At 38.5% G+C, this 27,914-nt stretch overlaps 1 protein-coding gene across 1 annotated transcript; it reads left to right on the top strand.

Moving 5' to 3' along the window:
• Positions 1-702: 702 nt before the first annotated feature.
• LOC128735958 (uncharacterized) lies at positions 703-27,914 on the top strand. The gene is made up of 3 exons (XM_053830441.1): positions 703-1,981; positions 2,345-3,043; positions 27,610-27,914. Exons 1-3 carry the CDS (start codon positions 703-705, stop codon positions 27,912-27,914), a joined length of 2,283 nt encoding a protein of 760 aa, XP_053686416.1.

Here is a 27,914-nt window from a genome sequence, read left to right as displayed (position 1 = left end):
GTATGTATGTATGTATGTATGTATGTATGTATGTATGTATGCATGTATGTATACGTTACACCACAACTACCCGACCAAAGCGCACCCGAAGTCAAGACGTCAGCGAAAACCTAGCCGGGACCCATAGCAACAAACCGAGGAACCAAACCATCAACGCAACCATCGATCAACAACCGATGACGACTGCAAGACCCGATCGAACCACGCGGACAAAGGTTGAATCAGAATCGAACCACCCGAGGAAACGACGCATCAGCAGATTCAGTAGATATAAGCCTTATAGAATTAATTTTCAATTCAGTCTTGTGTGTAGTTAGGAACGATCAAGTGTTAAAAGTATAGTGAATAAATTTTTTTATGCTAACGTGAAACTTTATAGCATAATTGGCGCAGTCTTAAGGCCAAGTGGTTAAACGAAGTGAACAGTGTTAACAGAGCGAACATCTAGTATCACAGTCACCAAGTCTACAAAGGAGGATTAATCCCGCCACTTGGAATCCGACACTATCTACCCAGGCTCCAGGAGATGAAAATAACAATCTACCTGTAAGTAATCCACGACTTTTAATCAAAACCATACTAATTCAGAGGTGCGAGCCCCCACCAGCGGTAAGCAGACACCTGAAATATCACAAAAAAAAAACTAACTAACCACTAATCGCGAAAGCGCAGTGTAAGTGAATATCGTACTCGTACTCAAGCATGGCTGAATTTAAATCAGACCTTTCGGATACGGAACTGGACGATGTTCAACCAGTTCCGATTCCACAAATTACAGTTGAAAGTTTGCTCCAGCACATTAAGAGTCTAACCAACAACCAAAACGAACTAATCGGTCAAATTAGACACTTGAAAGCAAAAGCTGAGGATCCCTTCTTACAATTTAGGACCCCAGACCCCATTAAAAACTTAGCAACATTTGCGGGTAATAAAAAAGAGACCCACGCTTGGCTAGAGGACGCCGAAAATACTCTTGATCTTTTTAAAAGCTATCAAGACGAACCGGTGTATAGTCAACTGGTCAGGGCAGTGAAAAATAAAATTACGGGAGAAGCAAAAGAAACTTTGATTGCTGCTGGTAACCCGAACGGTTGGGCAGAAATCAAGGAAGTAATTTTAAACTCCTACGGAGACAGACGCGATCTAACGTCGCATATTCAATCCTTGTTCTACATTACCCAAGGAAAAAAGACGTTAACTGAATATTATAACAAAATCAAGACCATCGATACTGCTATCAAATCAACAGCAGCAATGATGGAGGACTACGTTAACTCAACAAAAGCAATAAATAGCCTAGTGAGCTTAATAACGCTCACCAGATTTATAGACGGACTGACGGATGATTTACCAATGCATGTCAGAAGCTACAGGCCAAAAAGCCTGGAGGAGGCTTATACCATCACAACCCAATACGCGAATGCTGCATACAGACAAAAATTTAATAAAAGACCGCCATCCGACCATATCAACAAAAACGTTAGACAAACAAATTCTAACTTTAATAATCCAAATGTACCTCTCGTTAATATTTCAAAACCGCCTACAAATTTTAATAACAATAGTAACCAATTCATCGCAAAACCGTCCACCTCAAATTTCAATAACCCACATACAAAATCTTATGGGTCCGGAAAATTTAAAACAAGAGCCACCCCACCGGACGACGACGTTTCGATGAGAACGGCAAGGTCTCATACAGAGGTTAACAACCATGAAACCGAACGCAAAAACTGCGAGGACGAATTTGACACCTCACAGCAACAAGACGAAAACGTGCTTAACTCGGACGACGACGATTACTTTGTCGACGAGGAATTAAATTTTCACGTGGAAGAAGCACCACAAAGAAAAAAAAAAAATGACAACAATTTCGTTCCGTACATAACTATCCAAACTTCAAAAGGTGAAATGAAATTTTTGATCGACACAGGAGCGAACAAAAATTACATATCGCCAGCACACGTAAATATTGAAAACTGTAAGATAGAGCCAACATCAAAAGTGACCAATATAAAAGGCACACACATCATAGATAAATCGGCATCATTTGACCCATTTCAAATTAACAAAAAATTAAAATTTTTCATTTTCGAATTTCATAAATTTTTTGATGGACTCATTGGATACGAGTCACTACGAGATCTTAATGCGAAAATCGATGTTAGCAAAAACATTTTGAAAATCGGTAGAAAGACCTTCCATATGAAAAAGAGATTCCCCGAAAAACATAAAATAAACTTAACAGAACAAAAATTTCAATTTGTAAAAATCAGAACAAAAAATGATGGAGATTTTCTCGTAAAAGAAGAAAAACCTTTCGACAATTTTTCAATATTACCAGGCCTCTACAGAAGCACAAACAACGTAGCTTTTATAGCAGTGCAAAATCACTCAGAAACATCGATCGAAATTAACGCAAACGAACTCAAACTTTCTAATGACTTAGATAAAGAAATTGAAAATGACCCGTTCGACCTGATGGATTTACCAAAAACGGTCGACCCTGCGAAATACACATTTAGAGACGATCACATGAATGATGAAGAGAAGCATGCCCTCAAGAAAGTGATCAACAACTATAGAGACGTTCTTTACGTGGAGACAGATAAACTGTCGTTCACCCACAAAATAAAGCACAACGTCAGAACGGTCGACAATGTGCCAGTACACTCCAAATCGTACAAATATCCTTACGTATACGAAAGTGAGGTACAAGACCAAATAAAGAAAATGCTTGCGGACGGAATAATCAAGGAATCTATATCACCATACACCTCTCCTGTATGGGTAGTCCCAAAGAAACCTGATGCGTCTGGCAAAAAGAAATTTCGTTTAGTCATTGATTATAGAAAACTTAATGAAAAAACAATCAATGATAAATATCCCATACCAGAAATCACGGATATTCTGGATAAATTAGGTAAAGCAAAATACTTCTCAACGATCGATTTGGTTTCTGGCTTCCACCAAATTCAGTTGGCAAAGGAAGATACAGAAAAAACCGCTTTTTCGGTAAACGGTGGCAAATACGAATTCACTCGTATGCCATTCGGATTAAAGAACGCCCCAGCGACGTTTCAAAGAGTCATGGACTGCATTCTAAGAGACTTAATCGGAGTATGCTGCTTCGTCTACATGGACGATATAATTGTCTTCTCCAGCTCCCTTCAAGAACACGCAAAAAATCTATCTCAAGTGCTTGAAAAATTAAAGGACGCGAGATTAAAAATTCAACTTGACAAATGCGAGTTTTTTAGAAAAGAAACTCAGTTTTTAGGTCATACAGTCTCTGAAGACGGAGTACGACCAAATAGCGACAAAATAGAAGCTATTAAACAATGGCCACTACCTTCAAGTGAAAAAGAAATAAGGCAATTTTTAGGAATGCTCGGTTACTACAGGCGATTTATCAAGGATTTCGCAAAAATCGTTAAACCACTAACAGCACTCCTCAGGAAAGAAACTGAATTTGAAATTACACCCGAAATAAAAAGGTGTTTTGAAAAATGTAAAGAACTTTTAATGCTTGACCCGGTATTAGTTTACCCAGATTTCAATAAAGAATTTTTACTGACAACAGACGCAAGCGACTATGCCATAGGCGCTGTGTTGTCACAAGGTCCGATAGGGCGTGACAGACCTATCGCATATGCTTCAAGGACATTAAACCAAACAGAAGAGCGCTACTCAACGACAGAGAAAGAATTCCTGGCAATTGTATGGGCAGTGAAACACTTCAGACCTTATCTTTATGGAAGGAAGTTTAAAATGTTCACAGACCACCAACCACTAACTTTCTCATTTAGTAACGCAAACCATAGAATTATTAGAGGAAAATTGGCTTTAGAAGAGTTTGATTATAAACTTATCTATAAACCAGGCAAACAAAACGTAGTCGCCGACGCATTGTCACGCGTAAATTTGAAAAACCATTTAAACATGCATTCGCAATCATCGCTATCTTTAAACGTTGAACCGTCTGAGCGAGCAGCAGAAGATTCGGATGATGAAAGCGACATAATGACGGTACACTCGGCAGACACAAGCGACGATTATTTTATCAGATATACCGAAAGGCCAATCAATGTTTTCAGAACGCAAGTTTTATTTAAAATTGGTAATATAGAGTTATCAGCGTACGAGCAAGTCTTTCCAAAATACCATAGACACACAATTGTCAGAAAAGAATACACCGAAGAAAACGTGGTAGAAATATTAAAACGAACCCTCAACCAGAAGGGTGTAAATTGCTTAAAAGTCCCCGTTTCACTAGCGCAATTGGTCCAAGAAACTTACAAAAAACACTTCTCAGGTAATAATATATACAAAGTTTTCATTTCAGAAACCTTACTGGACGACATAAGAATGGAAGAAGAGCAGGATGAAACCATAAGAAACATACACCACTATGGGCATCGTGGCATAAAGGAAAATAAGAACCAAATAATGCAAACCCATTTTTTCCCACAACTCGACCGAAAACTCAAAATTTTTATCAATTCATGTGATATTTGCAAAAAAGCTAAATATGACAGAAAACCACCGAAACTAATAAGAAAGAGTATATTTGGAGAAAAACCTTTCGATCGAGTTCATATAGACATTTTCTTTTTAAAAGGGCAAAAATGGCTCACTATAGTCGACTCCTTTTCCAAATTCGCAAACATCATCCCATTAACCATTAGAACTATCATTGACATAAAAACCGCGATTACCGAGCACATTCGACAGTTCGGAAGACCAAAGACTATAGTATGTGACCAAGAGCCATCTTTTAGGTCTATAGACTTCGTAGGATTCCTTAACGATCTCGGAATCGAAATACACTTCGCGAGTGGATCGAACTCGAACGGTATAGTGGAACGGTTCCACTCGACACTAATAGAAATTTTCCGCACGAATAAGGCGAAGTTTAACAATCTGACGATAAACGAACAAATAAACATCGTAATAGACATCTACAACAATAGCTTCCATTCAGCCATCAAAAACCAACCGCGAAACTTAATATTCAATAACTCAGGAACAACAAATATGGAAGAGATATCGGAAACAGCAAAAAAATTACAGTCAGCGGTAAAAATCGAACTAAATAGGCGAAAAAACGAATATGAACAACAGCACGAAACTAACAAAAAACCCACAAATCTTTACCCTGGCGACATTAAGTATATTAAAAACTCACAACGCCTAACAAAAGATAAAGACCCATTTAAAACTACAACCGTTAAAACCAACAATGAACTAACATTTGAAGATGTCAACGACATCAAAATACATAAAAACAGAATAAAAAACTAACCAATAAACCAATCATTTAATTCTCGTTACAGTTTACCATTCATCGCCTTAATAAACAGTACCAAATTTAAAGATGTATCCCATAACAATGGCATAATAGCCATAAAGCTAAAACAAGTCAGGATAAGGTTAGGATTTGAGAGGATTATACATAAAATTAACATCCAATCTATCGAGAATAACATAGACTATATCGAAAGAACAGCTGAAAACCTGAAAATCATTGACCATTTACGTAACACACTAGATTTCAAAATCCAATATGCTAGAGGAAAATTGATGAGTTTGTATTCCCACAGAACCAGAAGAGCACTAGTCAATGCATTAGGATCAGTGATAAAATTGTTAGCAGGCAATCCAGACAATGACGATCTAGAAATCATAAATCAGAGTTTAGGTACCCTAGCAAAACAGGAAAATTCAGTCTCGAAATCTCTATCAAGACAAATAATCATCAATGAAAAAATACAAAACAAAATCAATAATATTACGGATATTCTCAAAAAGATTAACAAACACATCGTAGAGCAAAGGAACAGTTCGTTAACTGTTAGGGCCGATTTGGAATACATCAACCTGATCATAAACCTTGACTTAATAATCCAAATTCTTAGTAATATAGAAGAACAAATAGAATTTGCCAAATTTAGCGTTTTAAACAGGAATTTATTCTCATTTGAAGAGAAAAAATATATTTTTAACAGACTAAATGCACAGAAACTAAAATTAGATTACTTAGACCAAATATTTCAGTATAGCTCAGGAAGCGTAATTGTAGGCCGAGGCGAAATTCTAATACTGGTGAAAATACCCATTCTGGACGACAACGAGTTCGATCTGATCAACATTCAACCGCTCAACATAAATAACACACGAATCCACACAAACATAAAGCTGGTGGCAAAGCATGGAGACTCCATTTACAAACAGACTGAACATTGCGACATATGTGAAAAGACAACTCTTCTCGAGGACGAATGCATCTATAACCTCTTAAATCACCGCACACCAAAATGCGACATAAAACCCGTAAGACAAACTACCCGTGTAGAAGAAATCAAGAAAGGAATCATACTTATTGACACAAACGAAAAAGTACTGATTTCCGATTCATGCAACAGCTCTAGATTGATCAACACTCCGACAATCATAGAAGCAAACAATTGCACAATAAAAGTGATGAACATTACATACAATAGCCAAGTCTCTCTGGAAAATAACGAAGAATACCTCCTTCCAGTGTTTGGAAGCAAGATGATACAACTAAACTACACGGAAGAACAAAACGAGTTCTCTCACCTCAAATTGGAAAATTTGAACAGCCTCCAGGACGTAAAACTGGATTTGCATCGTTCTAAAAGAAGAACAACCATTGGAGGAGGAATCCTCCTCATACTAATCATTATCTGCTCTCTTACTATTTATATTATCAACAGAAAAATCAAATCAAAGGAAGAATCCTTTCTAGAAATCCATAACCATGCTGGAACCACCACGGAACCTAAAGACCCTATCAAGCAAATTAAACCGACACCATTACCAAGTCTCATCCTTTTCGGTAAATCGCCCGAGGACGGACGACAATCTAAGAGGGGAGGCGTTACACCACAACTACCCGACCAAAGCGCACCCGAAGTCAAGACGTCAGCGAAAACCTAGCCGGGACCCATAGCAACAAACCGAGGAACCAAATCATCAACGCAACCATCGATTAACAACCGATGACGACTGCAAGACCCGATCGAACCACGCGGACAAAGGTTGAATCAGAATCGAACCACCCGAGGAAACGACGCATCAGCAGATTCAGTAGATATAAGCCTTATAGAATTAATTTTCAATTCAGTCTTGTGTGTAGTTAGGAACGATCAAGTGTTAAAAGTATAGTGAATAAATTTTTTTATGCTAACGTGAAACTTTATAGCATAATTTATATATGTATGTATGTATGTATGCATGTATGTATGTATGTATGTATGTATGGATGTATGTATGTATGTATGTATGTATGTATGTATGTATGTATGTATGTATGTATGTATGTATGTATGTATGTATGTATGCATGTATGTATGTATGTATGTATGTATGTGTGTATGTGATGACAATTTGCAATTTTTAAATTTGCATTGAAATTCAAGAAAAGTGAGAAACATGTCAATTGTCTGAAGTTTTTGAAGCCTCTTAGTGGAATACGAAATTTGAAATTAAAGAAAAGAAAAAACTTTTACCAACTATATTTCACTATTTAATATTTATTTGCGACAGATACGTATACGCTTTGAAATAAGACACTGATGAAGCCTGCACGTCGTAGGCGAACTACGTATCTGTTGCAAATAAATATTAAATAGTGGGATTCAATCGAAAAGTTTTTTCTTTTCTTTGCTTTCAGATTTCAATTGTCATTTTGTTCACTTGCTGTTACTCACAATTGTACAAGGAAAGCAAAAAGCGAAGAAAAGCAGTTAATTTAAGCATGTAGGTATAGTAGTGTATAGGATTAAAAATACTAGTGAGTCGATTTTTCCAAATAAATTTATACAAATTTCAAACAAATTCTGCGCATCAATAGATGCTCTTTTCAATCAATAGATACTAGAGCTAAGAAATGTTATATGAAAAATTGGAAATATACGTTGCATGGTAGTAATTTTGTAAGATTTATTTTCGTTAGTGACATTTTAAAGGACAGATGTCTTATGTCATGTTTTAATAAATAAATAAAAAAAAAGACAAGCACTGGGAATCATATCAATCATATTTCCCATTCCCAAGCATGTTTATGGCGCAGCTTTGGCACTATTTTTCGACCTCATTTTGTTTTCCTAACCCTCTAACATTGTAAAAACCCGAATTAATCCACCTAGCGGCGTGACCTAGCCTTTCTACTGCCACAATAATCATTATTTAATTTCTCAGGAACTTAATTGTAGATGTATAGATGTTATATTAGACTATATTTTTAAATATCCGTTCCGTATTCCTTAAAATCCTTATTTGCCAGTAAAATTCACAACGTATTGTGTAGAATAATTATATTTTCTTTCCTTGGGTGCGTAAATACATGTAAGCGTCATTTATGTTACTTGATGAACACCTTATTTAGTTTTATAATATTTATAGAAAAATAATGTAAACACAAAAGATAATTTTTACAGACTTGAATGAATATGTATAGAAAATTAAAAAATTAACCCTCTAACGGGTCTACAGACGGCCTTAACTTTCGGGCTTCAGAGCCACATACGAAACTTGTTTTGAATTGACAATATGAAGTATTTGTTCATAGCAGATTATTTAATATTTTGATATTAATACCATGCATTCAAAAGTTAGCATCTTTGAAAAACAAGAGTTCAGAAAAATTATTATTATATTTCGCTTTTGAAGAAAAAGGATATCTACAACAAAATGATTGATCTCAAAATTTTACTATTAGTTATAGTAAGTTATAGTTATAGTTATAGCTTGGCTTCAATTTTGCAATATATCTGAATTAGAAAAAATAACTAAATAGAGCATTAGATATGAAAAAGAGAAATTGAACTTTTTCTTAGCTGGCGCTCCTTCAGATAATTATTTTTGCATGAGAATCAGAACTTAAGCTTCTTTTGAATGTACCTTCATGAAAAGATAGTCATTAGCTTGATCGCATCGCTTTGCCTTTCTACTATATAAATATATAGTATAAAGGTATAGAAATCACTTGGAAAACCGGAAATGGAAAGAAGGTCCTGCGGGCCGAATGTTATATACCATTCGACTCAGTTTCGAAAACTGAGCATTTTCTGTGTGTGTGTATGTATGTGTGTGTGTGTGTGTGTGTGTGTGTGTGTGTGTGTGTGTGTGTGTGTGTGTGTGTGTGTGTGTGTGTGTGTGTGTGTGTGTGTGTGTGTGTGTGTGTGTGTGTGTGTGTGTGTGTGTGTGTGTGTGTGTGTGTGTGTGTGTGTGTGTGTGTGTGTGTGTGTGTGTGTGTGTGTGTGTGTGTGTGTGTGTGTGTGTGTGTGTGTGTGTGTGTGTGTGTGTGTGTGTGTGGGGTTAATTTTTAATTTTCTATATATATTCATTCAAGTCTGTAAAAATTATCTTTTGTGTTTACATTATTTCTCGATAAATCACGTAAATATTATGAAACTAAATAAGGTGTTCATCAAGTAGCATAAATGACACTTACAAGTATTTACGCACCCAAGGAAAGAAAATATAATTATTCTACGCAATACGTTGTGAATTTTACTGGCAAATAAGGATTTTAAGGAATACGGAACGCATATTTAAAAATATAGTCAAGTTAATTATAGATGTTCCTGAGAAATTAAATAGTGATTATTGTGGCAGTGGAAAGGCTAGGTCACGCCGCTAGGTGGATTAATTCGGGTTTTCTTAAAAAATGTCAGTAGCATAGCACATGCGTTCCAAGTGATAAAGTTTTAGGGACCTAAATTGCCATTTTTACGAGGAGATTTTTTTTCCTTGTTGAGGACCTTGGACCACTGCGACCAGTTCTTTGACCTATTGTGGTGAACGAGGAGATTAGATTCCGATACTGTTTTGTGGTTACCGAGTTCAGAACTAGTAAGTGACACAGATTTGGATTATTCTAAAATACAAGGTAACTAACCGAGTGATATGCAAGTAAAAAACAAAATTCAAATGAAGGTCAAGTTACACGTTTATGGCTCTCTAAGGTGATCCTGTAGCACTCCACTATTTTCGAGTAGATTCATCTCTGCCAGAATACTTACTTTATGTGCTTGGATCAAAAAATTTTGAAAGTTGTTTTGGTTTGAACTAAAATTTAAGTACTAGGGTAAGCGTACCAGTAGTGATGTATTTAGTAGTAAAATTTCAATTTTTTGGTCAAAATACAGTGATATCAGGATAAACATACAGACCCGCGCACACGATATGATTGAAACATTCTTAATCTTACTAAAAATGACGGTTGGATTCATTAAACATTCGAATTTCGCTAAAGAGAAAGATTTTTTCAACCATCATTGGTTTGCCTATAGTGGTGGTATGGTTTATATCGAGGTCCCTAGAGTGGAGGCATCGTGAACCTATAATGGAGGCAACACATTAAACATTCAATTACTACAATAAAAATTTATATTAACTGGCACGCCTTGTTTGCATGAGATTAAGTACTTACTTTATATGCTCCACAAATTTAAATTTCTTAAATTCATAAATAAATAATATCAGAAAGATATAAAATTCAAAACCTTTTTCAGTAGCTATGCAGAATTAAATTTTAACCGGGAAATCTTAGCAAAACCAACGGAATACTAATTTTACCGCTAAGAGAAGAGACTTTTATTTCAAGCGAGCCTGTATAACCCAGGTGCACAATATATATACGTTATTTAGAAGAATAATTGCATTTTATCTCATAAAGGGTGTATTTTATTCAAGAACCACCACTATTGGTACTACCTCCACTAAGGGTGCGCTTACCCTATACAACTTTTTTGTATTGGACTTGTATTAATCTGGAAAAATATACACTGGTTTCTTTTCCTTTGTTTAGTTATTGAAGGTTTGATGTTATTATTTTTTTCTTGCCCCCCCTTGAACAATATTTCGAGACCAGAACATAAACTTTTTCCAAATTTGTATAAGCCTAATTTACTCAAAAAATATTACATAAATTTTTACAAACTCGTCGTTCGCCCCGGTTGTGAAACAGTGAAGTTCTCCGGTTATGAAAAATTCAGAAAAACGTTAATTCAATACTTTAATGATCACCATCATTTTCAACACACTTTCCAGGCACATGAGAGCCAAATCCGCATATTTGAAATCTCGAACTTCCTGTTTTTACATACATTGATTACAATTTAGATTTAGATGATTAAATTAAGAAACTGATAAATTACTTTGCATATAAGGTGTTGTTCCTTAATAAATGAATGTAATATTTTATTTTTATTTCATATTTCTTTATTTTTATTTTCTTTTAAGGAATTTTCGAAGTGTTTCACAACCGGGGACACTTTGTTTTTGGTCAAAAAATTCTATATCTCCCAATTTCGCTATAACTTTTTTGTTACAAGCAAAAAATATATGCTGTCTTTAGCAAAAACATACGTAAGTCTTCAATCTTTCAAATGCTTTAAAAAGATTTGGAATTAAATAATCCGTTCAAAAGCTATAACCAAAAAACAAAGCCTGTTTCATAACCGGGGACATTCCCCTACTAGGAGCTGCTCTTACGTTAGGATACATTAAACACTGTCATTTTAATTTAGAGATTTTTGGGTAACTTTGAGAATCAATTCGAAATGCGAGACCGTTGAATAGCAGCATTTTTAATCACGGTGCTATAATGTACATTTTATATCCCAGAGTTTATACTCATATTCCTGCAGCATACCTGACAAAGCAAAAATTGGATGAACTTTTATCTGCCGGCATAATAGAAAAGGTAACCACTGATATGGATAGGTCGTATTGTTCTTCTTTGCTCGTTGTTCCGAAAGGAAGAGATGACATTCGTTTGGTAATCGACCTTCGAGGTCCCAATCGATGCATCAATCGCACACCTTTCAAGATGCACACATTCGAGTCCATTTTGATGGATCTCCATGGTGCACGGTTGTTCTCTACAATCGACCTATCCAATGCATTTTTCCATGTGCAATTGAACGAAGATTCACCCCACCTTACAAACTTGTTTGCTGGAGATGAGATTTACCGTTATCGACGTCTTCCGTTTGGACTGTGTAACGCACTAGATGTGTTCCAGAAAATTTTACAAACTATTTTGCTGGCCGGTTGCAACGGGACCATTAATTATTTGGATGACATTCTTGTCTGTTGGCTCAGGAAAAACTAAAGAAGAACACGATCAAAACTTGGGTAAGGTCATGGCATGCTTGGGGAATCATAACGTCAGGATTAATAAGGATAAATGTGTTTTTGGAAAGCACGCAGTCAAATTTTTAGGTTTCGAGATTTCATCAAAAGGGTGGAAGATCGAGGAAGATAAAATTGCTGCCATCAAAGGTTTCCGATTTCCAGAATCCATCTCGGAAGTCAAAAGCTTCCTGGGTCTAATAAACTTTGTAGAAAAATTTATCTAGAACCGAGCGGAAAAAACACGTAGGCTCCGAGAATTGGTAAAATCGGAATACATCTACTGGGATTCAGATTTAGAAACTGAGTTTGAGTATCCCAAAAATGATGCTTGGAAAATTATCACCACTCTGGGATATTTCAATCGAAAAGACAAAACGGAGCTTTATGTAGATGTTTCCTCTTACGGATTGAGCGCCATGTTGGTACAATTCGATGAGGATTCAAATCCGAGAATAATCGCTTGCGCATCGAAAACACTTTCCTCTACAGAACAAAGATACTCACAAACACAACGTGAAGCTCTTGCAATGGTATGGGGAGTGGAACGATTTTCAATGTATTTGGTGAGCTTGAACTCCACCATTCGAACGGATGCGGAATCGAATGAATTCATTTTTGGAGGATTACACAGAATTGGAAAGAGGGCAGTTTCCAGAGCAGAAGCATGGGCATTGAGGCTACAACTTTATCGTTTTGACGTGAAAGACAGAATGAAGGTAGCTTAACCTTAAGCTTGCAGAACATTTTCTTTTTCTTTCGATTTTTCATGGAAAATACCCATCTAAGTTATCGAAACTATGTTTTTCCTAGAGCATTAAATGAGCATTAAATTATTATCATACTTGGGTAGCTCTATCTGCACCGGAAGTACCATTTCCGAACATTGTATTCCTAGTTTAATTTTAAGCTAGCAGTACATTGTTTTTTCCTGTGAAATAATGAAGCATTAAATTCGTCGTTAGCAGCATTAATTAGCATCAATTGAGCATCAATCAACTGTATGGTCCAGCTTTGTACTTCTAGCTTAAGGAACATGATTTAATGCCTGGGTACAGTGAGGAATGCCATTTTAATGGCTGCGAATTTAGTTACCTATTGTTATAGCCATTCCAATGCTGATCCATATTATTTCTTCGTTGATTCCTCCATGATAAGAGCGTCCTGCAAATAATGATAAATATTATGTTTAATCAAAGTACATATCTAGATTGAACCAACGAAATAGCATATGTTGCAGACGCACAGTGGGACCAAACGTCAAAAACACAATCATTTTCCGTTGCGTAACAAATTCGTAATATTTTAAGTGTGGTGTCTTTGGAGAACTTTTTATTAAAATATAGCGCATTGTTTACACTATTAGAGTAACCATGAATCCACCTATTGCCTATTATGTATTTCTAAAGCCGGGGTCAGACTATATGGCAAACAGCCACAAATATGACAATATTTTATGGCAGCTAGTATGAGTGCCATATTTCTCTCTGGCAGAGCGACGTGGTACCATATTTTTCAACATTTGTGACGAGAATATGGCAACTGTATGTCAATAGTGTGAGCGCATTCTACCTGAGAGAGAGGAACCAGCTGGGATTGTTTTTGTGATCGAACTGTCGGATAAAACCGGGGCAGAACTGTCACTGTGAACCGGGCTAACTTGATAAAATAAAATAGGGGAAGTAGTTATTTGCGATGAAATTTCAAATCCCTCGCAAACCCGAACATGCTGACTCGATTTAAATGGTGCTAGGGTATGTTGCTACATCGTCGTGATTGCCTATTCCTGTCCTATCCAACCCAAATTATAAAAAATATCAGCATTTTTATGACACACAATGCAAAACTAGTTATTCCCTAATAATTTACTTTGTTGTCTATCATACGCGGTCAATCAAAGTGAGCTGAGATCTATTTAAATGCTTTTTATCATTAAAGAAATCTTACCAGCCAAATTTCCTACGTTTGTTCGTACGACGAAGAAGACAGTATCGACTAATCGTTTTAATTTCCGTCATTCATAAATGAAAATAACTCACGCAAGGCGTTGTCGTTATTCTACAGCCAGGAAAATTTGCCTGACCTGCAGAAAGTTTGTAGAATAACATTTGTCATGCCGTCGTACACAAATGCATGCGCGTTAGCTTCGTAAACATTGTTGTGATTTTTAATTCGGACGATGAAAAATTTTGATGGATGGATTTTAAAACCGTACGACGAATTTTAGCAATAAAGTCAGTTGCGTAATTTCAATAATATGCTTTAATAGTCGCTTTTCAGTGATTTCAAAGTTCACGGATCGGAAGGTAAGTATGTTTTAATCAAATCAGCAGAGGTACTTTTGGAGTATTCATTAAATCCATCCAACAAATGATGAAAATTAGAATGGCTTTACTTATTACGACGGGAATTAGAAATCAACCCTATTTGAATTTTCTGCATCAAATTACATACCCTCGATCAGCCTTGGCATTCCCTTCAGTGTATGCAAGGGGCGCGCGCAAAAGTCACCACAATCTTTGCCTTATAGCAACTGGTGGGTGCGTAACCATATGTCCATCACGTTCTTACGATTGGAGCAAAGCGATAGGGAGAGACGCTACGGCTATTCAACACACTTTGGGCTTAAAACAACTTTAGAGCAACAAAAACAAGGTGAATCGCTCTGAAGGGAATAGGCAAATATGCATTTCAGTGTGCTCTGCAGGAATTACACTGCAGGGATCCATACTGAATAGGCAGATCAACGCAAAGCTAATGAAGCCCATGCGACTCCTACATTTGGCTGTCCGAACTAGGAAAATGATGATCAGTTACAAATTTTCGCTGGACGGATATACAAATCAAAATATTTTTGCCTTTCTACTATATAAATATATAGTATAAAGGTATAGAAATCACTTGGAAAACCGGAAGTGGAAAGAAGGTCCTGCGGGCCGAATGTCATATACCATTCGACTCAGTTTCGAAAACTGAGCATTTTCTGTGTGTGTGTGTATGTATGTATGTGTGTGTGTGTGTGTGTGTGTGTGTGTGTGTGTGTGTGTGTGTGTGTGTGTGTGTGTGTGTGTGTGTGTGTGTGTGTGTGTGTGTGTGTGTGTGTGTGTGTGTGTGTGTGTGTGTGTGTGTGTGTGTGTGTGCGTGTGTGTGTGCGTGTGTGTGTGCGTGTGTGTGTGCGTGTGTGTGTGTGTGTGTGCGTGTGTGTGTGCGTGTGTGTGTGTGTGTGTGCGTGTGTGTGTGCGTGTGTGTGTGTGTGTGTGTGTGTTTTTTTTTTATTTTTTTTTTTTATTTTTTTTTTTTAACGTGTAGGGAAATCTGCTATCAGACACCTGAGAAGACAGCTCAGGGAGTGGGGTTTGGTATCCCGTGAAGATCGTGAAGATCCAGACCCACTAAAACCCTACTCGAGTCTCCAGCCTCAATCCCCCCTGGAACCACCTTATCGGTATTACTTCAGGGAGGGGCTATTGTGCTTAACGCACGCTCTTAGATAGCTACTGGACTATGGTAGTTAGGCTGTTTATTCGCCGTTGATCGGCTTTCCAGCGGTTTTGTAGCTCAAGTACGATCTGGGTAGCAGCCGCATTGACCGCACCCCAGACGTCCGAGCTAGAACACATCCTTTGGACTAAGTTATCCGGAGTAGTGTCCTGTCCGCTAACTGCCATCATGTTGCTTCTCACGCCCTCGAAACGAGGGCATATGAAGAAAGCATGTTCTGCAGTTTCCTCAACGTCCGCGCATTCGGGACACTCGGGGGACTCCGCATGCCCAAATTTGTGCAGATACTGTCTAAAACAACCATGCTCTGACAGAATCTGTGTCAGGTGGAAGTTGACTTCGCCATGACGCCTGTTGACCCATCCGGATAGTTCCGGGATAAGTCTATGTGTCCACCGGCCTTTTGTGGAATCAGACCATGCCCGCTGCCATGTGATCATCGAGGCCGATCTTGTGGTACTCCGTATGCCTCTAGTTCCACGTTGGTTGAAGCACTCTACGTCCTCGCTGATGATGATACCAATAGGCATCATACCCGCTAAGACGCAGATTGCGTCATGTGAAACTGTGCGGTACGCACTCGCCACTCTTAAGCACATGAGACGATAGGTGCTTTCCAGCTTGGCTAGATAGCTTTTGGTACCTAACGCCGATGACCACACCGGCCCGCCATACCTGAGTATGGACTGGACCACGTTGGCTAAAAGCCTTCGCTTGCTGCCATATACCGCAGAGCTATTAGACATCATACGAGACAATGCCGAAATAGCTGTGGAAGCCTTCTTGCAGGCATAGTCGACGTGGCTCCCGAACTTGAGCTTGTCATCGACCATGACTCCAAGGAGTTTTAAGAACCGCATTGACGAAATAGTGCAGTCCCCGACACTGATATTTGCTTGCTGCACCGACTTGCGGTTGTTAACCACGATAACCTCCGTTTTATGATGCGCTAGGTCCAGTTTCCTGGATCGCATCCAATCTTCAACAATGCTTATAGAGTGGGCAGCCGTCAACTCAGCCTCTCTGATAGATTCACCGTAGACTTCCAAGGTGATATCGTCCGCAAAGCCAACCCCTACCGGAAACTTTAGCTTCAACACCTCGTCATACATGACTTTCCACAACACCGGGCCCAGTATGGAACCTTGCGGAACCCCTGAGGTGATTGGAACGCATTTCTGACCCTGCTCCGTGTTGTAGCATAGCACACGATTCTGGAAATAATTTTCCAGAATTCTGTACAGCGACACCGGCACTTGGACGTTCCGAAGCGAGCTGGTTATGGAGTCCCAGCTAGCGCTATTAAACGCATTTCTCACGTCGAGCGTGACAACTGCGCAATAACGAATACCTGTCCTCTTAGGCTGGATTGCCACCTCGGCTGTCTTAGTGACAGACAAGATGGCATCCACCGTAGATTTGCCTTTTCGGAAGCCGAATTGGTTCCTTGACAGACCGTTTGTACCCTCCGTGTACTGTACGAGTCTGTTAAGGATAACCCTCTCCAGCACCTTGCCGGCAGTATCGAGTAGACAGATCGGCCTATATGACGAGGGGACACCCGGAGGTTTTCCCGGCTTCGGCAATAGGACCAGGTTCTGTCGCTTCCATCTGTCCGGGAAGTGGCCAGCTTCCAGGCATCTATTCATTACTGCCCCGAATAATTCGGGAGCCTCTAAAATAGCCGCTTTAATGGCCATATTCGGGATACCGTCTGGCCCCGGTGCCTTGCTCACCTTTAGGGATTTAGCGATATCAATGAGTTCCTCGTTCGTAACCGTCACTTCCTCCCCGACCTCCAAACCGCCGTCGCCCACGTTACTTTGGATGTTCGGCTGGGAGGCCGACCATCCTACGCTATGGTCTGAGATACTGGAACGTCGGCCGTGGGACGACTCAGCGGCCTGGGGCCAGGGCCTTGGCTCGTGGTGCGGAAAGAGGCCCTCGATTATATCCGCTCCAGTATCTCTGGCGATTGCTCAGCGGGCGCCATCACACCCTTGGTCTTTGCCATTACGACTCTGTAGGCATCACCCCACGGGTTCGCATTGGCACTAGCACATAACCTTTCAAAGCAGGCTCGTTTATTAGCTTTTATCCCGCTCTTAAGCGCTGCGCGTGCAGCAACAAGTGCTACTCGACATTCAGCCCTGCTTTCATCCGAACGAGCTCTTTGCATAATTCTCCTCGCACGAAAGCACGCTCCGCGGAGTTCCGCAATTTCATCTGTCCACCAGTAAGCCGGTGACCTGCCATACCTAGGACGACCTTTCCTAGGCATGGTAGCGTCACATGCTCGCGACAGTACCTCAACCAAATGATCAGCGTTCGGATCGGGCATACCGCGATCACCGCACTCTCTCCGGATCGCTTCTACAAATACTTCGGGATCGAAGTATGATGTCTTCCATCCACGGGTGGTTGGAGTGTTGGCCCTACTCGCCGCCTGCCGCCTCGTTATCTGACCGACACCATAGCGGACCGCTTGGTGGTCACTGTGAGTGTAGCCATTATCTACCCGCCAGTCTCCTATCAGACCAGGACTGCCGAAAGTCACGTCGATGATAGACTCCGCACCGTTCCTACTGAAGGTACTTGTGTTGCCGACGTTGGCCAGATCTACGTTGAGCTTTGCCAGAGCTTCAAGCAGAATCCGACCCCTATGGTTCGTGCGACGACTTCCCCACTCTACCGTCCAAGCGTTAAAGTCGCCCGCCACAACCACCGGCCTTAAACCAGTCAGCACAACTGATACTCGGTCTACCATCCGCGTAAACTGCTCGATAGACCAACTCGGCGGAGCATAACAGCTGCAGTAGAACACTCCACCCACTTTGGCAACCGCAAATCCCTCGTCTGCAGTTGACACAACCTCCTGAACCGGGAACCTGCTTGTTGTCCATATAGCCGCCGTCGCAGACCTATCCGAGACCCAGTTGCCGTTTCCGGCAGGGACGCGATATGGATCCGAGACTATGGCAATGTCCATTGCTGACTCAGAAACTGCTTGGTGTAACAGCTGCTGAGCTGTGCTGCAGTGGTTCAGGTTGAGTTGTGTCACTTGCATTATGAACGTGGCTTAGTCGCCGGCACACCGGCCGGGCACCTTGGACCTCCCGTTACGTGCTTTGCGTCCCGTTTACCGGTACAGATCAGGCACTTAGGAGGCTCCGCGCAGTCCTTTGCTTTATGGCCAGCACTGCCACATCTCCTGCACAACTGGCTCCTATCTGGCCCCTTGCAGTTCCAGTGTGTGTGTGTGTGTGTGTGTGTGTGTGTGTGTGTGTGTGTGTGTGTGTGTGTGTGTGTGTGTGTGTGTGTGTGTGTGTGTGTGTGTGTGTGTGTGTGTGTGTGTGTGTGTGTGTGTGTGTGTGTGTGTGTGTGTGTGTGTGTGTGTGTGTGTGTGTGTGTGTGTGTGTGTGTGTGTGTGTGTGTGTGTGTGTGTGTGTGTGTGTGTGTGTGTGTGTGTGTGTGTGTGTGTGTGTGTGTGTGTGTGTGTGTGTGTGTGTGTGTGTGTGTGTGTGTGTGTGTGTGTGTGTGTGTGTGTGTGTGTGTGTGTGTGTGTGTGTGTGTGTGTGTGTGTGTGTGTGTGTGTGTGTGTGTGTGTGTGTGTGTGTGTGTGTGTGTGTGTGTGTGTGTGTGTGTGTGTGTGTGTGTGTGTGTGTGTGTGTGTGTGTGTGTATGTGTGTGTATGTGACGCTTTTAACCTCACTCACTTTTCTCGGAGATGGCTGGACCGATTTTAATGTTTTTAGTGTCAAATGAAAGGTCTAGGTGTCCCATTGGTCCCAGTATTGAATTTCATACTGATCGGAATTTTAGTTCAAAAGTTATGTATAAAAATACGAAAAATATGGGACTTCATTATCTCATAGGTCCCTTAACCGATTTGAACAAAATTGATTGCATATGAAAGAGGAGCTTTGCAAACCCTTAACTTCCAAATTTTATGACGATTGGACTTGTAGTTTGAAAGTTACATAAAGAAATATGAAAAAATAGTATTTAAAACATATTTTTGTAACATATAAGCATTAATTCAATGAAAAACATCACACATTTTATTATTATTTGAAAATTACTACTGAGATCTATCAAACGAAACCGAGTTATTTAAAATCGGACGGTTCATTCAAAAGTTATTTAAACTTTAACACTTAAGCACCGTATATTAAACCGTTAAAACGTGTGAAATCAAAACAAATGTTGATTGTATGCAATGTGTGTGATGTATGTATGTATGTATGTATGTATGTATGTATGTATGTATGTATGTATGTATGTATGTATGTATGTATGTATGTATGTATGTATGTATGTATGTATGTATGTATGTATGTATGTATGTATGTATGTATGTATGTATGTATGTATGTATGTATGTATGTATGTGTGTGTATGTGATGACAAGTTGCAATTTTTAAATTTGCATTGAAATTCAAGAAAAGTGAGAAACATGTCAATTGTCTAAAGTTTTTGAAGCCTCTTAGTGGAATACGAAATTTGAAATTAAAGAAAAGAAAAAACTTTTACCAACTAAATTTCACTATTTAATATTTATTCGCGACAGATACGTATACGCTTTGAAATAAGACACTGATGAAGCCTGCACGTCGTAGGCGAACTACGTATCTGTTGCAAATAAATATTAAATAGTGGGATTCAATCGAAAAGCTTTTTCTTTTCTTTGCTTTCAGATTTCAATTGTCATTTTGTTCACTTGCTGTTACTCACAATTGTACAAGAAAAGCAAAAAGCGAAGAAAAGCAGTTAATTTAAGCATGTAGGTATAGTAGTGTATAGGATTAAAAATACTAGTAAGTCGATTTTTCCAAATAAATTTATACAAATTTCAAACAAATTCTGCGCATCAATAGATGCTCTTTTCAATCAATAGATACTAGAGCTTAGAAATGTTATATGAAAAATTGGAAGTATACGTTGCATGGTAGTAATTTTGTAAGATTTATTTTCGTTAGTGACATTTTAAAGGACAGATGTCTTATGTCATGTTTTAATAAATAAATAAAAAAAAGACAAGCACTGGGAATCATATCGATCATATTTCCCATTCTCAAGCATGTTTATGGCGCAGCTTTGGCACTATTTTTCGACCTCATTTTGTTTTCCTAACCCTCTAACATTGTAAAAACCCGAATTAATCCACCTAGCGGCGTGACCTAGCCTTTCTACTGCCACAATAATCATTATTTAATTTCTCAGGAACTTAATTGTAGATGTATAGATGTTATATTAGACTATATGTTTAAATATCCGTTCCGTATTCCTCAAAATCCTTATTTGCCAGTAAAATTCACAACGTATTGTGTAGAATAATTATATTTTCTTTCCTTGGGTGCGTAAATACATGTAAGCGTCATTTATGTTACTTGATGAACACCTTATTTAGTTTTATAATATTTATAGAAAAATAATGTAAACACAAAAGATAATTTTTACAGACTTGAATGAATATGTATAGAAAATTAGAAATTAACCCTCTAACGGGTCTACAGACGGCCTTAACTTTCGGGTTTCAGAGCCACATACGAAACTTGTTTTGAATTGACAATATGAAGTATTTGTTCATAGCAGATTTTTTAATATTTTGATATTAATACCACAGACTAACAGACGTAACACCTCGAACAAATTTTCTAACAAAACATAGTTTCAATGACACCCCTAAAACTTGGAAAAAACACTAGCATCACCTGGTGCAGTCTTCGCGCTACGCAGAGTAAGTTGCTATAAATTTAGCAATGCTATAAATTTACTTGTATATTACCTGACAACAGCGCCAACGCAGGCGAGCGGCGTTCTCGCGCAGCGACTGTTGTTTGAGTCTTGGCTTAAGCGAAAATTTGAAATGATCGTTTTTATTGACGATGGAATGAGACTCCAGTGTTACGTCTGTTAGTCTGTGGGACAACTCTAGTGATGAACGGGTCAACTCGAGTCAGTACCCTGAAAACTCTTATAATGTTAGGGAGGACATTATTTCTGAAAACAATGCCGACTTTTCTTGTGGGTATTTTGTCACCATCTGAATCTCTGCGAGTCATTCGAAAAAGTTCCAATATTTCGACATCGGAATCGATATTTTGGTGCAGTTCATCCATTTTCATGTCTTCAGGAATTCCGTTAATGACACCTTTCACGGATAGATAGCCCTTGGGTATATATGCTTTTAGCTGTTTCAAAGATAAGTTTTGGAAATTGACCAGTCTGTTTGCTTCCTTCCACTCATCCACGTAGACGGTAACCTTGGCAAAAGCCGCCTTTTTTATATCCAACACTGTTTTAGTGAAACCATTCTGCTGTAATACTCTGCCTATGGCAATTTTGTTGATTCCGATTCGTTTGTCGCTTGTAGCGGGTTCGTAAATTTTTTCGACTGTAACCTTAAAAGGCCCAACATTTGTTGGCTTGTAATAATAAATTTCTCGCACGTGTCTGGCATCTCCTTTCTTTTCGTGGTATCCGCCATTTTGTTGATCCATCGGCACTCCTATAGGAGTGCCGTTTTCGACGCTCATACTCTTTGGATCCGAGATGAGAATCCGTAATGCACTTCGAGAGAACTTAATTTACCTTCCTTCTTTTAATAAAGGACACTTATTCCAATTTTCGACACCTTCCCAATTTGTAACTTTTTTATACGACCAACGATTCGATAGCGTCTGTACTCCTTAACAATCAGGCTGAGAATGTGGCTCCCTTTCAGTGTTACCAGGTCGATTGCCCATTTTCCCGCTGCCCAGAGGTTGATTTCCCGCTGAAATCCCGCTGTCTAGAGTCTATTTCCCGCTAGAAATCCCGCTGACCCAAAAGTCATATTATTCCTTCGTTTCTGGTGCAGAATATTCATTTCAGTAAGGCTTGCATTTGAAATCAAGATGATCTGCTGAAATTGAGAGGTTGCAATTAAATGAACATTATGCAAATTTGCTGCATTCATGTTGACGAAGCTTCAGGAAACAGAAAAAGAAGTATCTTGTTATCCCTCATATAATGACAATTTACTACGACATTTCGCAAGAATAATCTTATCTTTAATCTTATCTTTCCTTAATCTTATAATTAAGGAGTCTAAGAACACATGCGAAAATTTCGAAAAAAGCTTTAGCACAAATTCTCTTTCTGTGTCTAGCTATGATAAAAATAATGCAAAATTTCAGCAAAGCTGGCAAATGGTTATGGTTTTTGGTGACAAAAGAAGATATGTTTCAATCTTTATAAGCAGCCCAAATTCAAAAATATCTGTGAAGCGCATCGGCTCTTTGTTCTCGCTGATATTTTGTTTTAGCAAAAATGTACCGATTTGTCTTTTAGACTTAGGGTTTATCGGCTCATCAGCCGATTTTTTTTGGTTTTGTTATCATACAAATGCTGCGGTATATAGCAAATTATGATGTATATATGTACATAAGTTGTTTGTGTTGTTTTGTTTGCAATTCATGAATCAGTTAGATTTTGCCATTGGCAACGAATTAGTTTGTGGAAAAATTAGGAATACGCAAAACGGATTGGTTTGGTGGTCTTCTTGTTCAGTAAGTTCTAATGAGTATTTGCTAATGAGTATTTGTCAGAACTGATCCCATTCTAGGCAAAAATTACGGAGTTTTCTAATCAGCAGGATATACTGAACCATCTGCCAATGCATGAGCAGACATTAGGCTGTCAATAAACGAAGTTTTTTGCTGTCAACCTCTCTGTCAGCACTCTTCTTGCCTACCAAATATCGCTAAATCGAGATCCCGCTAAAATCCCGCTGAGTTATTTAAGAAAACCGCTAGATTTCCGCTAGCCGCTGTTTGATTATTAAGTCCCGCTATCCGGCTTGAAATCCCGCTAAATCTAGCGGGAAAACCGCTGATCTGGCATCGCTGCTCCCTTTTGACAATTCTCGCTGCTCGGTTGGCTCCCAAGATGGCTGCTTCCGCGTATCTCTCACCTCTGAGTATTTCTAGTTTCTCCCTGAGAGAGATTCACGCAGCCAGTACGATCTGTCAAATTCAGCCAGCCGTTATCGTTATTCAAAAACGGAAAAGTATTAATAACTCACAGAATTTAGAATTGATTTAGTCTTGTTTTTTTTTCCACTAGAAATTGACTTTTTTGTAAAATGTGAAATACCCGTGGACCAACTTGTTTTTTTTTTCACTGGAAATTGACTTTTTTGTTAAATGTGAAATACCCGTGGACCTGCAGCGTCAGTGCCCAGTACGGGTAACATTGACAAACGGTAGCATTGACGGTTAACTTTGACCGGAGCTTCTGCGACAGCGAAAGTTTTACCTTTCGGTGCGGTTTTGTAAAGTTTATTTCTCTGACCGTTTCAGGGGCAAGCGCAAACGTTTGCACATGGAACATAACAAACATTGTACGTCGAACGTGCGATGGGAGTTAGCCAACTGAAACTCTCATAGAACTTAAGTTCCGCTCTACTCTCTCTTTGTTTTTCTCAGCAGCTGTTCTAGTACTTCTTACTACGAACAATTAAAAGCTGTTATAAATACAGGCGGCAACGCCACGAGGAGGGGATTAAAAAGGTAGAAAGACAGAGATTCAGATTCAAAATGTAGAAAGATAGAGATGGTGATTCAAAATGTAGAAAGATAGAGACTCAGGTAAAATTGTAGAAAGAGTTGGTCGTTCGTTCGTTACGGACAGTTTTAGTAATAAACTTGTAATTGTAAATTGTAATTGGTATTAATGTTCGTTCCATTAATAAAATTAAGCTGCATACCTTTTAAGCTACATACCCATCTTTTGCCCTTTTGCCATCTACGTACCGTTTAAGCTACATATGGTGACAGCAGAAAAGAAGTGAAAACACTTCAGGGACGCCATTTCTGACTGGTGGTGGCCAGCAGCAGGCAAAGTTAAAGTTTATAGGGACATAGCATAGAGTAGGAGAATAGTGAGTGAAGAAAGAAAGTGAAGTTTAGTGAAGTGCTCAGGCATCGATACTGCGACGGTTCGGATGAACACCGTTCAACTTGTACTCATTTCTACCGGAAAATCTACTGGGTGGAGAGCTGAACTGAGGAACTAGAGCCAAGTGAGTAAAAATCATCTACCATAATTGAAATAACGATACAAAGTACGCGTTTAATTTGCAAAGGAATATAAATATAAATCGTGTCTGTGCAGATCAAATGCGTGTGCGTAATATTAGTGTTTATTGGTAAACCATAGCTATGTTGCATATTCCAAAAACATACTCAACATCGGAGAATCAACTCGACATACACACAGATCGTTGCTCCAAAGCGTGTACAATATCCGGAATAGTGTATGACTAGTTCATGTAATGCGGAACAACGATATTTTGTACATTTTTATTTTTGCTAAATATTTGGACACAATAGTTTGTAGAGTAGGGTAATTTGCCAATGATCGCACAGCTAAGCCTCTGCGTTTTGAGTTTTAACGATATTTGCTAAACAAATAATTACAAATAGACAGAAACATAAAATTCTGAATCAGATACAAAATATGTTCACATTACATGGCCATTTGCACGAAATAAATAAACTTTTCGTGGAAAAATATGCGATTTTTTGACAACGCTTGAATGCCCAATCGTTGAACAGTTCTGAAACAGGTGCAATATGTTGCACCTTAAAGTTAATTTGATAGCTTACTATTAAGAATGAATACATTTTACGATATATTAAAAAAAAAATCAGCAATTAGTTAACATGTTACTAATTATCAATATATTTCTTAAGGGATGTTATTTGCCCCTTCTAAACTTCGATGCTTTACGGTTCCCTCGAAGCATACTTTTTCCTATTCTTCTATTTCCTGTGACCTAATGGCAAGAACTGTTTCTTACAAGGGTAACTATGAATTTAATGTAATATTAAACACGACGCAAATCAATAACGACTTGAGCGAGTTGCGTATAGTAATGGAAAATTGGTACGGGATGTGTAGTAAATTGGAACTAGATTTAAGACAGTTACACTGTATACCAATTTACGAGAAGCAAGAAGAAATGCTAAGAAAATTTACAGAAACCCCGAACTACATAAAATTATTTTTCGGAGGAAGCAGGTGCAAAAGGTCATGGACATTCTGGAACGACAGGAACGACAATGATAGAGTAAGAGTCGACAAAAACCGAGACATCTATGGTTCTGGACAGGGGATCGAAATATTTGGAAATATATAAGCCCACAGACAATCGTTGTAAATATCTCACAAGGAAATAGTTCAACAAATATTAAAGTAACCGGAAACGGGGAATTTCAGTTAAAACCAAATATGAGTATCCAGACGGAAAGCGTACAATTAAACTATTTTAATGAATTTAAAAACCCAAAACTATATTCGAAATACGAAGCAAACTTGGGGAATTTAATAGTAGAAGGGAAGGAAGACTCACTCTCCATTGTTAACTTATCGGAGAAAGTGTATTCCGACAGAAGGATCAAAATAATAGTCTCGCTTATTTTTAAATTAATGATGAAAAAAAAGATATTTTTATAAATTTGAGAATAAATAAACTTTACATAATTTTGAGCGCTAATAAAATGACATATGGTAGCTGAAATTCGGAGTAAAAGTAGTAAATTCAAATTTTTAAAGTCGTAAACGAAACATATATATATATTGAACACATTAATGGAAATAGCAGTACGAAATCTGTTAAAGAAACAGCACAAGCAAATTCAAAGCTTTATCCATGTTGTTGAACGAACCGTATATACGTAGGGTGTTCTGGTAGTAGTCCAAATTAAGTACCTCGTTTTTAAGGTGGTAATACGGCAGTGGTCAAACTTAACAGTACGGAAATCATCGTTATGCAGAAAGAATTTCATACGACGATAAAATTCTTGTGACAGTTGCGGAAAATGCAATTGATAAGATAAAATAGGAATATAAATATCTATAAAGTAGACAATTACGGGATGGAAATCAATGAGCAGGGTGGACAAGAGCGAAGAGAAGTCGAAACCGGATAGACAAGAACGAACATATAATAATGGCTTATCCTTCACGAGAAGGGGGATTTCAAACCTTTCTATTCTTTTACTAACAGTTTATATTTTCCAGGAAATCCTCAGAGTAGGGAAGCGGACGCGCGAACCTCGGATCGGAAGGGGGAGAGAGAGATGCAACTATGCAAACGGAGAAGAATAAGTAAGTCTTTCCGGCTAAGGCTGGGAAAGGAAGGTAGAGTATATTTTGGCATAAGGAGAAAAATAAATTAGTTAGAGTTAAATAGAACTGAAGCTAATTTGTTTTAAGGTTATAAAGTTTTAAAGTTTTAAATTAAGATAGTTTGTTTTTCTCCGAATCCTTATAGTTTGCACCCTTTTTTATTACTCTTTTATTTTTGTTGTTTAGTAGATTTGGAAAAAAAATAGAAAGTTACAATAATATTTTAAAAGTTAAAGTTAAAACATACTTTGAAAATTGAAGATTAAAGAAAGGAGAGTAACAAGTATGGCTCCATAGAAGAATTAAAGAAAGGAGAGTAACAAGTATGACTCCGTAGAAGAATTAAAAGAGGGAAAGGAACTCCCGATAGAAAATCGAAACTCACGGAAAATGAGCGATATTACGGTTAGTGACATAAGAAAGAAGTTCAATAGGAACAGTAGATAAAATGTAAGAGTTCATTCGATGAACAAATTGAAGGTAATAAAGAACATAAGTAAATTAAATCAAAGGCGTGAAGATTAAAAAAAAAAGTCGCCATAAAATATTAATGAAAAAGAAATTAAATTAATTGCGTAATTCCATTATTAACGTTTTAAGTGTAAACCAATCTCAGAGAAAAGGACAATAAAATTCGGTGCGATCAGAGCATCCCAGCAAATTCAAAGACTTTAATTTTTTTTTGATTGGCATAAATTTTTTTTCGCGAGTGTAGATATAAGAAGTGAAGTATTATTAAATTATGAAGATCATTGAGACCAGCAGCCGGAAGACGACCCGAGACGAGTGAAGACATCCTACAGTACCCGAGACGAGTGAAGACATCCTACCGTACGAATATCGGTGAGCTCAAGCTTGGAGAGCTCTCACAGGAACGAGAGGAGAAAGGACTGTGGGGGACAACCAGTGTAGACGGGCAAGGAGTACGTAACAATACACCAGAAAATAGACCTCCCAGGCGAATTCCAGTACAAGAGGTTTCCAAATTCAGTGTGAAGGCAACGCACTACAATAAACAATTACTAGGGGCGATGAAGATATCGCAAAGGCACCAACCCGGCAAATAG

The sequence above is a fragment of the Sabethes cyaneus genome, chromosome 2, assembly GCF_943734655.1.
Source record: "Sabethes cyaneus chromosome 2, idSabCyanKW18_F2, whole genome shotgun sequence".
Lineage (NCBI taxonomy): Eukaryota > Metazoa > Arthropoda > Insecta > Diptera > Culicidae > Sabethes > Sabethes cyaneus.
This window is presented reverse-complemented; position numbering and strand designations above follow the sequence as displayed.

What these genes read in the sequence shown, in the direction of transcription:
- LOC128735958 (XM_053830441.1), top strand. Translation starts at nt 703, where the DNA reads ATGGCTGAATTTAAATCAGACCTTTCGGATACGGAACTGGACGATGTT. An exon ending in ACACGTAAATATTGAAAACT is followed by an intron (nt 1,982 to 2,344) that starts GTAAGATAGAGC and finishes CAATATTACCAG; the next exon opens with GCCTCTACAGAAGCACAAAC. An exon ending in TGGCAAATACGAATTCACTC is followed by an intron (nt 3,044 to 27,609) that starts GTATGCCATTCG and finishes CATTGAGACCAG; the next exon opens with CAGCCGGAAGACGACCCGAG.